This window comes from Nomascus leucogenys, chromosome 6 (genome assembly GCF_006542625.1).
Source record: "Nomascus leucogenys isolate Asia chromosome 6, Asia_NLE_v1, whole genome shotgun sequence".
NCBI classification, from domain to species: domain Eukaryota; kingdom Metazoa; phylum Chordata; class Mammalia; order Primates; family Hylobatidae; genus Nomascus; species Nomascus leucogenys.
Window position 1 is genome coordinate 45,152,380 of NC_044386.1, and position 15,555 is coordinate 45,167,934.

Genomic DNA, 15,555 nt, shown 5'->3' on the forward strand with positions numbered 1-15,555 from the left:
TTCTCATTGTTCAACTCCCACTTATGAGCGAGAACATGCAGTGTTTGGTTTTCTGATCTTGTGATAGTTTGCTGAGAATGATGGTTTCCAGCTTCATCCATGTCCCTGCAAAGGACATTGACTCATCCTTTTTTATGGCTGCATAGTATTCCATGGTGTATATGTGCCACATTTTCTTAATCCAGTCTATCACTGATAGACATTTGGGTTGGTTCCAAGTCTTTGCTATTGTGAATAGTGCCACAATAAACATACGTGTGCATGTGCCTTTATTGTAGAATGATTTATGGGTATATGCCCAGTAATATTGCTGGGTCAAATGGTATTTCCAGTTCTAGATTCTTGAGGAATCACCATACTGTCTTCCGCAATGGTTGAACTAATTTACACTCCCACCAACACTGTAAAAGCATTCCTATTTTTCCACAACCTCTCCAGAATCTGTTGTTTCCTGACTTTTTAATGATCGCCGTTCTAACTGCCGTGAGATGGTATCTTACTGTGGTTTTCATTTTCATTTCTCTAGTGACCAGTGATGATGAACATTTTTCCTATGTCTGTTGGCTGCATAAATGTCTTCTTTTGAGAAGTGTCTGTTCATACCCTTTGCCCGTTTTTTGATGGGGTTGTTTTTTTTCTTGTAAATTTGTTTAAGTTGTTTCTGGATATTAGTCCTTTGTCAGATGGATAGATTGCAAAAATTTTCTCCCATTCTGTAGGTTGCCTGTTCACTCTGATGATAGTTTCTTTTGCTGTGCAGAAGCTCTTTAGTTTTAATTAGATCTCATTTGTCAATTTTGGCTTTTGTTGCCATTGCTTTTGGTGTTTCAGACATGAAGTCTTTGCCCATGCCTATGTCCTGAATACTATTGCCCAGGTATTCTTCTAGGATTTTTATGGTCCTAGGTCTTACGTTTAAGTCTTTGATCCATCTTGAGTTGATTTTTGTAAAAGGCATAAGGAATGAGTTCAGTTTCAGTTTTCTGCATATGGCTAGCCAGTTTTCCTAGTGCCATTTATTAAATAGGGAATCTTTTCCCCATTGCTTCTGTGTGTCAGGTTTGTCAAAGATCAGATGGTTGTAGCTGTGTGGTGTTATTTCTGAGGTCTCTGTTCTGTTCCTTTGGTCTATATATTTGTTTTGGTACCACTACCATGCTGTTTTGTTTACTGTAGCCTTGTAGTATAGTTTGAATTCAGGTGTCGTGATGCCTCCAGCTTTGTTTTTCTTGCCCAGGATTGTCTTGGCTATGCAGTCTCTTTTTTGGTTCCATATGTAGTTTAAAGTAGTTTTTTCCAATTCTGTGAAGAAAGTCAGTGGTAACTTGATGGGGATAGCATTGAATCTATAAATTACTTTGGGCAGTATGACCATTTTCATGATACTGATTCTTCCTATCCATGATTCTTCCTATCCATGAGCATGGAATATTTTTCCTTTTGTTTGTGTCTTCTCTTATTTCCTTGAGCAGTGGTTTGTAGTTCTCCTTGAAGAAATCCTTCACATCCCTTGTAAGTTGTATTCCTAGGTATTTTATTCTCTTAGTAGTGATTATGAATGAGAGTTCACTCAGGATTTGGCTGTCTGTTATTGGTGTATACGAATGCTTGTGATTTTTACACACTGATTTTGTATCTTGAGACTTTGCTGAAGTTGCTTATCAGATTAAGGAGATTTTGGGCTGAGATGATGGGGTTTTCTAAATATACACTCATGTCATCTGCAAACAGACAATTTGACTTCCTCTCTTCCTATTTGAATACCCTTTATTGCTTTCTCTTGCCTGATTGCCCTGGCCAGAACTTCCAATACTATGTTGAATAGGAGTGGTGAGAGAGGGCATCCTTCTCTTCTGCCAGTTTTCAAAGGGAATGTTTCCAGTTTTTGCCCATTCAGTATGATACTGGCTGTGGGTTTGTCATAAATAGCTCTTATTATTTTGAGATAAGTTCCATCAATACCTAGTTTATTGAGAGGTTTTAGCATGAAGGGGTGAATTTTATCGAAGGCCTTTTCTGCATCTATTGAGAGAATCATGTGGTTTTTGTCATTGGTACTGTTTATGTGGATTGGGTTTATGTGGATGGGATTATGTTTATTGATTTATGTGGAGGGATTACGTTTGTTGTTTATGTGGATTGGATTTATGTGAATGGATTACGTATATTGATTTGTGTATGGTGAACAAGCCTTGCATCCCAGGGATGAAGCAAACTTGATAATGGTGGATAAGCTTTTTGATGTGCTGCTGGATTCGGTTTGCCTGTATTTTATTGAGGATTTTCACATCGATGTTCATCAGGGATATTGGCCTGAAATTTTCTTTTTTCGTTGTGTCTCTGCCAGGTTTTGGTATCAGGATGATGCTGGCCTCATAAAATGAGTTAGGGAGGATTCCCTCTTTTTCTGTTGTTTGGAATAGTTTCAGATGGAATGGTACCAGCTCCTCTTTGTACCTCTGGTAGAATTCGGCTGTGAATCCGTCTGGTCCTGGACTTTTTTTGGTTGGTAGGCTATTAATTACTGCCTCAATTTCAGAGCTTGTTATTGGTCTTTTCAGGGATTCGACTTCTTCATGGCTTAGACTTGGGAGGCTGTATATGTCCAGGAGTTTATCCATTTCTTCTAGAGTTTCTAGTTTATTTGCATAGAGGTGTGTATAGTATTCTCTGATGGTAGTTTCTATTTCTGTGGGGTCAGTGGTGATATCCCTATATCATTTTTTTATTGTGTCTATTTGAGTCTTCTCTCTTTTCTTCATTATTAGTCTGGCTAGTGGTCTATTTTGTTGACTTTTTTCAAAAAAACAGCTCCTGGATTCATTGATTTTTTTTTTTTTTTGGAAGGTTTTTTTGTGTCTCCATCTCCTTCAGTTCTGCTCTGATCTTAGTTATTTCATGTCTTCTGCTAGTTTTTGAATTTGTTTGCCCTTGCTTCTCTAGTTCTTTTAATTTTGATGTTAGGGTGTCAATTTTAGATCTTCCCTGCTTTCTCTGGTGGGCATTTAGTGCTATAAATTTCCCTCTAAACACTGCTTTAAATGTGTCCCAGAGATTCTGGTATTTTGTGTCTCGTTCTCATTGGTTTCAGAGAACATCTTTATTTCTGCCTTCATTTCGTTATTTACCCAGTAGTCATTCAGGAGCAGGTTGTTCATTTTCCATGTATTTGTGCGGATTGGGGTGAGTTTCTTAACCCTGAGTTCTACTTTGATTGCACTGTGGTCTGGGAGACTGTATGTTAAGAATTTTCATTTGCTGAGGAGTGTTTTACTTCCAATTATGTGGTCAATTTTAGCATAAGTGTGATGAAGTGCTGAGAAGAATGTATACTCTGTTGATTTGGGGTGGAGAGTTCTGTAGATGTCTATTATGTCCACTTGGTCCAGAACTGAGTTCAAGTCCTGAATATCCTTGTTAATTTTCTGCCTCATTTATCTAATATTGACAGTGGGGTGTTAAAGTCTCCTACTATTATTGTGTGGGAGTCTAAGTCTCTTTATAGGTCTCCAAGAACTTGCTTTATGAATCTGGGTGCTCCTGTATTGGCTGCATATATATTTAGGATAGTTAGCTCTTCTTACTGCATTGTTCCCTTTACCATTATGTAATGCCCTTCTTTGTCTCTTTTGATCTTTGTTGGTTTAGAGTCTGTTTTATCAGAGACCAGGATTGCAACCCCTACTTTTTTTTGCTTTCCATTTGCTTGGTAGATCTTCCTCCATCCCTTTATTTGAGCCTATGTGTATCTTTGCACGTGAGATAGGTCTCCTGAATACAGCACACTGATGGGTCTTGACTCTTTATCTAATTTGCCAGTCTGTGTCTTTTAATTGGGACATTTAGCTTATTTACATTTAAGGTTAATATTGTTATGTGTGAATTTGATCCTGTCATTATGATGCTATCTGGTTGTTTTGCCCATTAGTTAATGCAGTTTCTTCATAGTGTCGATGTTCTTTACAATTTGGTATGTTTTTGCAGTGGCTGGTACCAGTTATTCCTTTCCATGTTTAGTGCTTCTTTCAGGACCTCTTGTAAGGTAGATGTGGCAGTGACAGAATCCCTCAGCATTTGCTTGTCTGTAAAGGATTTTATTTCTCCTTCACTTACGAAGCTTAGTTTGGCTGAATATGAAATTCTGGGTTGAAAATTCTTTTCTTTAAGAATGTTGAATATTGGCTCCCACTCTCTTCTAGCTTGTAGGGTTTCTGCCGAGAGAGCCGCTGTTAGTCTGATGGGCTTCCCTTTGTGGGTAACCCGACCTTTCTGTCTGGCTGCCTTTACCATTTTTTATTTCATTTCAACCTTGGTGAATCTGACGATTATGTGTCTTGGGGTTGCTCTTCCCGAGGAGTATGTTTGCAGTGTTCTCTGTATTTCCTGAATTTGAATGTTGGCCTGTCTTGCTCAGTTGGGGAAGTTCTGGATAATATCCTGAAGAGTGTTTTCCAACTTGGTTCCATTCTCCCCGTCACTTTCAGATATACCTATCAAATGTAGATTTGGTCTTTTCACATAGTCCCATATTTCTTAGAGGCTTGACTTGTACCTTATTTTTTTTTTCTCTAATGTTGTCTTCTCGCTTTATTTCATTAAGTTGATCTTCAGCTGATATCCTTTCTTCTGCTCGATCGATTTGGCTATTAATACTTGTGTATGCTACACGAAGTTCTCATGCTGTGTTTTCCAGCTCCATCAGGTCATTTATGTTCTTCTCTACCTTGGTTATTCTAGTTAGCAATTCGACTAACCTTTTTTCAAGGTTATTCGCTACCTTGCATTGGGTTAGAACATGCTGCTTTAGCTCAGAGTTGATCGTTATTACCCACCTTCTGAAGCCTACTTCTGTCAGTTCTTCAAACTCATTCTGCATCCAATTTTGTTCCCTTGCTGGCAAGGGGTTGTGATCCTTTGGAGGAGGAAAGGCGTTCTGGTTTTTGGAATTATCAGCCATTTTGCGCTGGTTTTCCCCCATATTTGTGGATTTATCTACCTTTTGTCTTTGATGTTGGTGACCTTCCAGTGGGGTCTTTGAGTGGATGTGCTAATCCTTTCTGTTTGTTTCTTTTCCTTCTAACAGTCAGGCCCCTCTGCTGCCAGTCTGTTGGAGTTTGCTGGAAGTCCACTCCCGACCCTGTTTGTCTGGGTATCACCAGCGGAGGCTGCAGAGCAGCAAAGATTGCTGCCTGTTGTTTCCTCTGGAAGCTTCGACCCAGCAGAGCACCTGCCAGATGCCAGCCAGAGCTCTCCTGTATGAGGTGTCTGTCGGCCCCAACTGGGAGGTGTCTCCTAGTCAGTATACATGGGTCAGGGACCCACTTGAGGAGACAGACTGACCCTTAGCAGAGCTCGAACGCTGCGCTGGGAGTTCTGCTGCTCTCTTCAGAGCCATCAGGCAGGGATGTTTAAGTCTGCTATAAGCCACTGACTGGGGCTGCTGCCACTTTTACAGAGATGCTCTGTCCAGAGAGGGCCAATCAGGCAGTCTGGCCACAGCAGCCTTGCTGAGCTGCAGCGGGCTCTGCCCAGTTTGAACTTCCCAGCAGCTTTGTTTATCCTGTGGCTGTAAAACTGCCTTCTCAAGCTTCAGCAATGGCCGACCCCCCCCCCGCCCCGCCGCCCACCACCACCCCCCCAACCAAGCTCGACTATCCCAGGTGCATCCCAGATTGCTGCTGTGCTGGCAGTTCAAGCCAGTGGATCTTAGTTTCCTGGGCTCTGTGGGGGTAGGACCCGCTGAGCCAGACCACTTGACTCCCTGGCTTCAGCCCCCCTTTCCAGGGGAGTAAATGGTTCTGTCTTAGTGGCGTTCCAGGTGCCACTGGGGTATGGCAAATAAGAAAAAAAAAAAAAGCTCCTGCATCTAGTTTGGTGTCTGCCCAATTGGCCAGCCAGTTTTGTGCTTGAAACCCAGGGCCCTGGTAGGGTAGTCACCAGAGGGAATCTCCTGGTTTGTGGGTTGTGAAGACCATGGGACAAGCACAGTGTCTGTGCTGGAGTTCTTCAGGCTCAGTCCCTCACAGCTTCCCTTGGGTAGGGGGGAAAATTCCCCGACACCTTGCGCTTCCCAGGTGAAGTGACGCCCCACCCTGCTTCGGCTCGCCCTCCGTGGGCTATACACACATTCCAACCAGTCCCAGTGAGATGAACCAGGTACCTCAGTTGGAAATGCAGAAATCACCCGCCTTCTTGGTCAATCTCGCTGGGAATTGCAGACGGGTGCTATTCCTGTTTCCACGTTTTTATCTGCATATATAAAAAGGATCCTTCAGTTTTCTCAAAAGTGCTAGAGGAAAGAGTCTAATTTTTATATTAATCAGGATGGACTAGTCTATGATGTTGTAACTAAGCCTGAAATATCAGTGGCCTAACCACAAAAATGTATTTTCATTCGCATCATACGCAGCAGAAATCACTGAAGACCACTGTTCCAAATAATCCCACAGAACCAACATTGACAGGAAGGCCAACATGTTATAGCCTCACCAGTGCAACACATGGCTTCCAAGGTGCCACAGAGGGGGAAATGGGATGGTGTGACACATTGATTTTTTTTTTTTTTTTTTTTTTTTTTTGAGACGGAGTCTCGCGCTGTCGCTGAGGCTGGAGTGCAGTGGCGCAATCTCAGCTCACTGCAAGCTCCACCTTCCGAGTTCACACCATTCTCCTTCCTCAGCCTCCCGAGTAGCTGGGACTACAGGCTCCCGCCACCATGCCTGGCTAATTTTCTTTGTATTTTTAGTAGAGATGGGGTTTCACTGTGTTAGCCAGGATGGTCTCGATCTCCTGACTTCATGAACCACCCACCTCAGCCTCCCAAAGTTCTGTGATTACACGCTTGAGCCACTGCCCCTGGCCGACACATTGATTCTTAACTGTCAGCTGAGTAGTGAATTACATCACTGTGATCAGATTCATAATAACCACATGACTACAAGCTAACTGCAAAGTGGACTGAGAATTGTAGGTGAGCAGATGTAGCATTGTTGTGCTTTCATAGCTAAAGGTTCAGAAAAACCGTCTTCATAAATCTATGCTTATGAAAATGGGATGATGACATGCAAGGTCGGCTCACTTGCTGGGAATAACCAAGGATATTTTACCAAAATTCTCCAAAATTGTTTCCTGGAATGTGTTTGACATATAAATCAAACTTGAGTTCAAAGATTCCTTTTTAATATCTTTTTGCAAAGATTGAAGTGCATGAGAAAGAGGTCTTTTAAGTTTTCAGGCAAGATCTTCAACCGCAATAGTATGAAATTATCAGCTACCTCATTCAAAAGTCTTGAATAATATTTGAGGTTCTGCCTAAATTTGAAACTGTTTTCACTAGCTTTTCTTTGAGAACTTCAACTCAAGAAAGTGAAGACTTTTAAGTCTACGGATGTTGTTTGTCATTTAAGTTTCACTTCGAATCATCAGATATGTTTTCCAAATGTGCGAAGCTCTGTTAAAAATTAGAGTTTTTAGGCTGGGCGTAGTGGCTCACGCCTGTAATCCTAGCACTTTGGGAGGCCAAGGTGGGCGGATCATGAGGTCAGGAATCGAGACCATCCTGGCTAACACGGTGAAACCCTGTCTCTCCAAAAAATGCAAAAAATTAGCCGGGCATGGTGGTGGGCGCCAGTAGTCCCAGCTACTCAGAAGGCTGAGTCAGCAGAATGGTGTGAACCCAGGAGGCAGAGCTTGCAGTGAGCTGAGATCACACCACTGCACTCCAGCCTGGGCAACAGAGCAAGACTCTGCCTCAAAAAAAAAAAAAAAAAAAAAAATAGATTTTTTATTATAGCAAAATACACATAACATAAAATTTACCATTAGTGATATTTAGTACATTAACTGTGTTGTACAAGTACCACCTCAATCTAGTTTCAAAACCTTTTCCTTACCCCAAAAGGAAACTCAGTACCCTTTAAGCAGTCATCTGCCTCTGGGAAACACTAAGCTGCTTTCTGTCCCTAGGGATTTGCCTATTTTGGATATTTAATATAAACAGAATCACATGATATGTGTCTGGCTTCTTTCACTTAGCACAATGTTTACAAGGTTCATCCATGTTGTAGCATGTATCAGTACTCCATTCCTTTTATGGCTGAATAAAAAATTATAATTTTTAAAGTTTATGAAGTTGGTCTTTTCTCTGGTGCTCCAAAAATAGATACCATTATGATTTATTTTATAAATCCAGCCAAAGGAATTTCTTTTTGACCACCAATGAATTTCAACATAGAACAGAAAACTTTTAATTCTTACCATTTAAATCTTCATAAAGCATATCAAATAATCTGATGTTTAACATACTTGCCACATGATTCTCTTGCCTTAATAATCAAGCAAGATTAGGGTCTTCTCCTAAACCAGTGAGCATTGTTTCAGAAGCCACTAATTAGCAGTGGTTGACACAGTATATCCAAAACCAGAAATCTTGATGGTGAGCCCAGCCTTGCTGGACTGAAATGCCATCACTATACACTTGGGTCATTTTTTTTTGTTTGCTTTATAGAATTTTGTTATTATCAGTTTTCATGCTACTCTCCAAATTTTGTCTTCTATGTGTTGTACTCCATATGGCAATGAAAACAGTAACGGAACAGTTACAAGTTTTCATTGTTTTAAAAAAATTAGGACACTGACTTTAATCTTTTTCAAAACTTTTTTTTGCCATCTTCTAAATCATCTCTTTGGTGCTTAATACTAATTTAGAACATCTTCTGAAATTTCTTCTATGTTCTGGAATTTCTTCTCTATTCTTTTTTCCAGTATATTTAAAATTTGAAAGCTATATAGAATCCAAGGTTTCTCCAACAGTAGGAGATTTTTTCTTTATGATGAAAAATGATCTTTTTATTATACTTTCTCAGACATGGCTCATAATATTAGGTATTTTATTATTATAACCTCTTAATTTAATATGATTGGCATTGTTGTGATTGGGTGGGTGATGTTAATAATATTTGACAGTAGTTCATACCTAGCATCCCAGCACTTTGGGAGGCAGGAGGATCACTTGAGGCCAGGCAGGAATTCCAGACCAGACTAGGCAACAATTTTGTAGCAACAAGCTACAAAAAATAAATTAAAAATTACATGGCTGTGGTGGCACGCACCTCTGGCCGCAGCTACTTGGGAGGCTGAGGTGGGATGATCAGTTGAGCCCAGGAGTTTGAGGCTGCAGTGAGCTACAATTAAGCCACTGCACTTCAATCTGGGCAACAGAGTGAGACTCTCTTAAAAAAAACAATTTGACAGAAAAAAAATTTCAGGAACCATATTTAAGACATTAAAGTCGGGCGACATCAGAGGTAGGAAAACCAGCTGGTTAGGCATTTTAGAAATTTAAGTGTCATTAAAAGTTCATTAAGGGCAAGAACTGTGGTGGTGGTGTGTTGTTCATCTGTGTTGTATTGTTCACTCTTTGTATGATTTGTGATATGTAGTATAGGTTCTTAGTTATTTTATGCCACTTGTGGAACATAGCAGAAAACAAAAGTAATGGATAAGCAAATGAATTATCCTTATTGTTGAAAGACAGCTGAAGACCTAGACTACTGTGGTGGCAGTGAAAAATCAAAAGACTGGAAGAAGATGGGGCAGAGTGTTAGAGGGCTAAATAAAGGATTAATGTGGAATGCACCAAGAAAAAAAGAATTAAACAGACTCCAAAACTAACACTGTGGAAACTAGAGAAAAGAAGGTGATGATAAGTAGCAATGAAGAAGAGAATGTGTGTTTGTTTTCTTTGAGGGGAGAGCTACACAAGGGTATAGCTGATATTATTAGGTATTGGAGCAAGAGCTAATTGGAAAATACCTATAGGCCATGGGATTTTAAAAATGTAAATTTGGGAGCTATTTGCATGTGATTGATTAAATCATTATGTGGATGGATTCTAAGATTAAACTTTTGTGGGTATCTTCTGATGAGACTAAGAATAGGCTTGGTTATATCATGTTAGGTATTTTCAAAAACTGAATCTCTGTTTAAACTGTGCTTTATTAAGTAAGAATAAGTTCTACCAGGAATGCTAGTAATCTGTCCACATTTTTCATTGCAATGGAATTTTGCTTAGATGAGGCTACCAGAATTTTACTGTGAATATTTTTATTATAATAGGATTTGTGGCACATTTGAAGTCATTATGGCAAACTGAGTTTAAAAGAAAGTTAGGAAGGCAAAAATTATTTTAAAGGTTACATTTAGAGACAAAATGACATAGTTGCAGGACAGTAGCAATAGAAAATCTTACAAGTAGATTCTCTAAATAGCCACTGTTGGCAAGCCAACAAATAATTACATCTGTAAGTTCTAGAAAGAGTTACTGGTTTTATTTCAGTGTTTTTAACCTCAGTTCCATCCACAGGTAACAGTAGCACCATCAGTCACATGTTCTAAATATTTGAAAATTAGAAAAGGATTCTAGAAATTATGACATTCATTTTATAGTTGTACAGAAAATTTGCTGTAGCGCTGAAAACCTCATAGCCAGTTAGTGATTAGACCAAGACTAACTAATAAATGTTTCTCTTGATTCTTGGTCCAGTACTTGTCCTGTAAGACAAGTAAAACCCTCCTTCTTTAAATGTGATTAAAAATGAGAAGCTTTTTTCTGAGCCTTGGTCAATAATTCTATTTATGCCCATGATATAAGAACTAATAGGGAAGTACCATTTTCTTTTATTAAATTTTTGTATGCAATACATTTATCAAATAACCTAATTGTATTATTTTAGTGATGAGAAAAGACAAATGATCCATCTGTTTTAAATTTAAATAGTCATTATCGTTTAGGGAGATGTTAGTAAATTTTGTTTGGGGAAAAATGAGTGTTTTTTAAAAATGATCTTTCTTTTTAATCCTTTGTAAATAGCAAGAAGTTGAGAAGTTTACAGACCTAGAGAAACTCTACCTCTACCTTCAGCTGCCTTCTGGTCTCAGCAATGGAGAGAAAAGGTATATCTATTCTTGTCTTTGCTATAATTATGCTGTTTATACGATGTCCCTAGGATATATGTGAGGTGCGTATGTTTCGGTTGTTACAGTTTTTGCAATATTCCTGAAATCATTAGAAAACATACTGGCAAAACAATACATCATTTTAGTCTTTGGTGATATTTGGTTAAGTATTTACTTGCAGTTTTTGCTAATTTATTTGTGCAACTGGGTAAATAGACAGATGAATATGTTTATGCAGTGTGAGGGATTGTGAAATTGTGAAAATTGAACAGAAAACCAAAGAATAAACAGATAGGTATCATAAGGAATAAGGTACAAGAGTTTTTTTAGGTACTGTCAGATAAACACATCATAGAATATGAAACAGAAAATAAAGTGAAATTGCCTGTATGAAACATGAATTCATAAATGCAAGGTGTGTTAAGTGCTTGGGGTGTTACTATAGTTTCATCATTAAAAATTATAGAAACTGTGGAGAGAAGCTGTTCATTCAGTCATTCTAATTTTTAAAAGTTTCCTTAACCTTTTAAGTATTTCTCAGAATTCGTTTCATTCATATAAATTATGCTTATCATTCTATTTTTTAAAACTGCATATAGAAATAAATGAAATGAAAATTATTCGAGTTTTATCTTTTTTTTCTCTCAGACCAAATTTTATCACTGTTTTAATCATGTTATGCCCTAGACACTTGCTCAGTGTTTTCTTTGAAATTAAATAAATTACTCTTACAGATAGCTGAGATGGATGTCACAATCAGTAGAGTAGCTTCCCTTGTCCTGTCTTTGGTGTCCATTTCGGTATTTATTTATAAGTAATATTTCCATATAGTAAAGGCTTACAATGTTTAATGGATATGTCAGGCTGAGGCAGGGGGCCTGGCTTTAGGAAGGATTATAGGGGGAGATTTGTCTGTTCAGGATCTCTCTGGTGCGAATTCCATTCTGGAGCATAGAATGCTTTAGTAAGATTTCCGAGTAGTTATATATTTATATATATATTTATATATATGTGTGTGTGTGTGTATGTGTATGTGTATACATGTATATATATGTGTATATGTATATATATATTCTTTGAGAATGCTGAGCAAATAGAAATAAGCAATTTTTGTATAATTTTGTTCTAAAGTTTGATGATTTATTTGGTAAGTGTAGGCAAATGAACAGGTAAGTACATGAGCAGATATCTACTTAAAGGTGATTTTTGACCAAAACAAATACTTTGTCAGTGCTCCATCACCTGCATGGGTAGGGATGGAGCAGGGCAGTAACTTCAGTCTTACACTAGCTGTAGAAAACAGCTCACAGCCATAGGTGGACAATCATCTGCTAGATGTCCTAAGTTTGATTTGGTCGTTTATAGTGTATTTGTATACAGTTCTTTAGTGGAACATTTAGGCCTAGCTCAAAAATTATTAATGAATTGCTGTCTGGTCAGCTAAAACATGTTTTCATTCTATTAGTGATCAGAATGCCATGTCATCTAGTCGGGCACAACAAATGCATGCCTTTTCCTGGATTCGGAATACCCTAGAGGAACATCCGGAGACTTCACTGCCCAAACAGGAAGTCTATGATGAGTACAAGTAAGTAGTATGTGTAATATGGCATGCTGATATATTAAAGAGGTAAAATACTATACTTGGCCATAGTGGTTTGTTTTATTATTGGTGAATATCAAGCTGATGTATGGGAATTACACTTAGAAATCTCTTAAGATTCATTCCAGCTCTAAGCTTCTATAGTAGCATGTGTAATAAAGGGGGGCAGGATTAATGAATAAAAGGATTTCTGTAGAGTTCTTCAGGATGACAGGAGGGAGGTCAGAGAGTACAAGGACAGTGGTGTAGGATTGGTGAATAAAAGGATTCCTATAGAATTCTTAAGTATGATAGGAGTGTGTATCTGGGGTTAGAGAGTGGAAGGCAATAAATAATACATAAGGCAAAACTAAAACATGATTTTTTACTTGGACTTTTTAAAGGCCCTTTTCATGAATCTAAAGGTCTTCTAATTCTTCTCCATACCAAAGAATATTGTATATTATTTATCAAGGACAAGAGAGTTCAGTGACTTGCACATATTAGACACTCAAATTTGATTGTATTTACAATTTATTTAAATCCAGAATACAAAAGTATAGAGGCTGATGAGCCCTTCTGGTTAGAAAAAGTTTAACAGGTGCTAAATATAGTCTCGTTTAACATTTTTATAATTGATTTGGAAGGAGGAATTTATTCCAGCAGGGTAAATAAAACCAAATTTGAGGGCATATTGAAATGTCAGACCAACAAGCATTAATGTGTTGTACTTACAAATTTGGGGGAAAAAGTGTCAAATAAGTGCTATTGCTAACCAGTGTAAGGTAATGCAAAGGAAATTGTACTTATTGAGATTATTGGTATCTATTCACAATTCTTACTACCTCACCAAAAGAAACATAATGGAGCTAGAAGAAAGTCTAGATAAAAATATCTGAAATGATCAAGAGAACAAAGTTAAACTGAAGAACTCTAGATTTATTTTCTCTTTACAAAGGTTAAAACTGAGAGTGCATGTGATCCAATCTGTCATTCATTCAGTCTACAACAATCCATTGAATACCTATATGCCAGACCCTGTGATAAGTTCTCAGGATACAATTGTAAACAGTCACAGCCCTTGCCCTTATTCAGCATATATTCATATATATATAGTTAGAATAAGCATATATTCTTCATTAAATTCAAGTTAGTTAAAATAGACCCCTCTGAAACTTCAAAGAAGCAAATTTGAATTCAGTAAAAGGTGATAGAAATCAGGTAAACTTGTATGGTATGTTGAAACTCTGGATTGAAGATCAAGAGAATAGATTCTGCCATTAAACTTGTGTGGTGCAGGCAAGTATTTTAACCACTCTTTGTCAGTTGGTTCATCTATAAAATGAGGCAGTTGAAGATGTATGAGGTTTCTTTTTTGTTTTTTGTCTGTTTGTTTGTTTGTTTGTTTTTTGAGACAGGGTTTAACTCTTGTCACCTAGGTTGGAGTGCAATGGCACAATCACAGCTCACTGCAGCTTTAACTCCCACCCCCACCTCCACCCCCACCCCCAGGGCTCAAGCGATCCTCCTGCCTCAGCCCTCCGAGTAGCTAACACTATGGGCACGCATCACCATGCCCAGCTAATTTTTGTTTTTATTTTTGTTTTTTTGTAGAGAAAGAGTTTTACCATTGCCCAGGCTAAGGTTTCTTTTAGCTCTAAAATTCTAAAAGTTGTCTCAAGTAGGGAATGTTAAAGGACTAATTATCCAAAGATGTCTTGCTGGTTTTCCAAAAGGCACATTGGGCAAATAAATGTGTGACGTTTCCGTAACAGACTAATGAGGGAATACAGGGTATTCATATAATTTTTGAAGTGATGACTTTCATCTGCACCACCCTTCATAATACCTTAGAGAGAGCACACTGCATTTGCGGAAGAGTGATCCTGACCCGTGAAAGCAGTCCTTATATTCGTAAAAGTTTTCTGCCTTTGGCAAGACATGGTTATGTTTTCCTGTAATATTTGAATTTTTCCTTGAAATCTTTTTCAAAGATTCCCATAAATTCTTATGATTTTTTTTTTCTAAAAAAAGTAAAGGATTTTTTAAACAAGAGACCCAAAACATCACATTGTTTGGGAGGAGTAGTGAGAACTCTAATTTTGAGCAATTAATTTACAGTTCCATAGAGAGCAACAGAGATAAAAGAAAGTGATTTAGATAGGCTACAATTTAAAAAGGCAGTAGTAGGTAAGGGAGAGTTTTTATAATAGCATGATTAGGAAAGAAATGCCGGTTCTGTTCATGGAATTGGAGAGAATTATGCTAATGATAATTAATAGAGTACTATACACAAAATATCTGAGTCTGGGTATTTTAGTTCAAAAAAATTTCACTAAGAATATTTCACTTATTTACTGTAGTGTTCCCCATAGCATTTTCACATAGTAGGCACTAATTTTATAATAAGAGTGATTAGAGCAGAACCTGATCTCTGACAGTAATAAAATTTGTGTTGTAACAGACCTTATAGGTCTTCCACTATGTTCCTATCTTCTTTTCATAGATGAAAACATTGAAACCTAGAGAAGTTAAGTGACTCTACCACTGTAACAAAACTAGTGAGGGGCAGATCTAAGACTAGAACTCAGATTTCATGGGTGAGTTCATAATAGGTTAAGAAGGTAAGCGTGTTAAAGTTGAGTAATATCAAACTGAGTGGGTAGAAAACATTGGACGAGTAGTTAGAAATACTGCTAATATTATTTGGCCAGGACTTCTACTTGGTGTAGATAAATAAGCAGCTCAGAGTATGAATTAGTTTACATATGGTTAGTATACGTGTGTACAAATAATATGGTTATTTTAAGAGACACAGCATAATAACATGACATGTGCTAGGAAGAAAGAATGTTGGTGTTTCCATAGAATTACAGCATGTAGAAGCTTCAAGTTGTTCTGTTATTTATTTGATTGTACATGGCCTAAAACCATAATTTGCCATTTGGGTTTAAATAATTTGAAAGACATAAAAAATGTAGAAACACTACAGAAAGGCAAAATGTAGAACAAAGTAT

General features: G+C 37.9%; 1 protein-coding gene across 2 annotated transcripts in view; it reads left to right on the plus strand.

The window, feature by feature from the left end:
• The window catches only part of RFX7 (regulatory factor X7), a 151,276-nt gene that overhangs the window by 90,533 nt on the left and 45,188 nt on the right, over positions 1–15,555 (plus strand). For both annotated transcript variants that reach the window (XM_030814055.1, XM_003266962.3), the window contains 2 exons: positions 10,871–10,953; positions 12,422–12,544. In XM_030814055.1, coding sequence (XP_030669915.1) covers positions 10,871–10,953; positions 12,422–12,544 — 206 coding nt within the window. The remainder of the gene's footprint in view (positions 1–10,870; positions 10,954–12,421; positions 12,545–15,555) is intronic.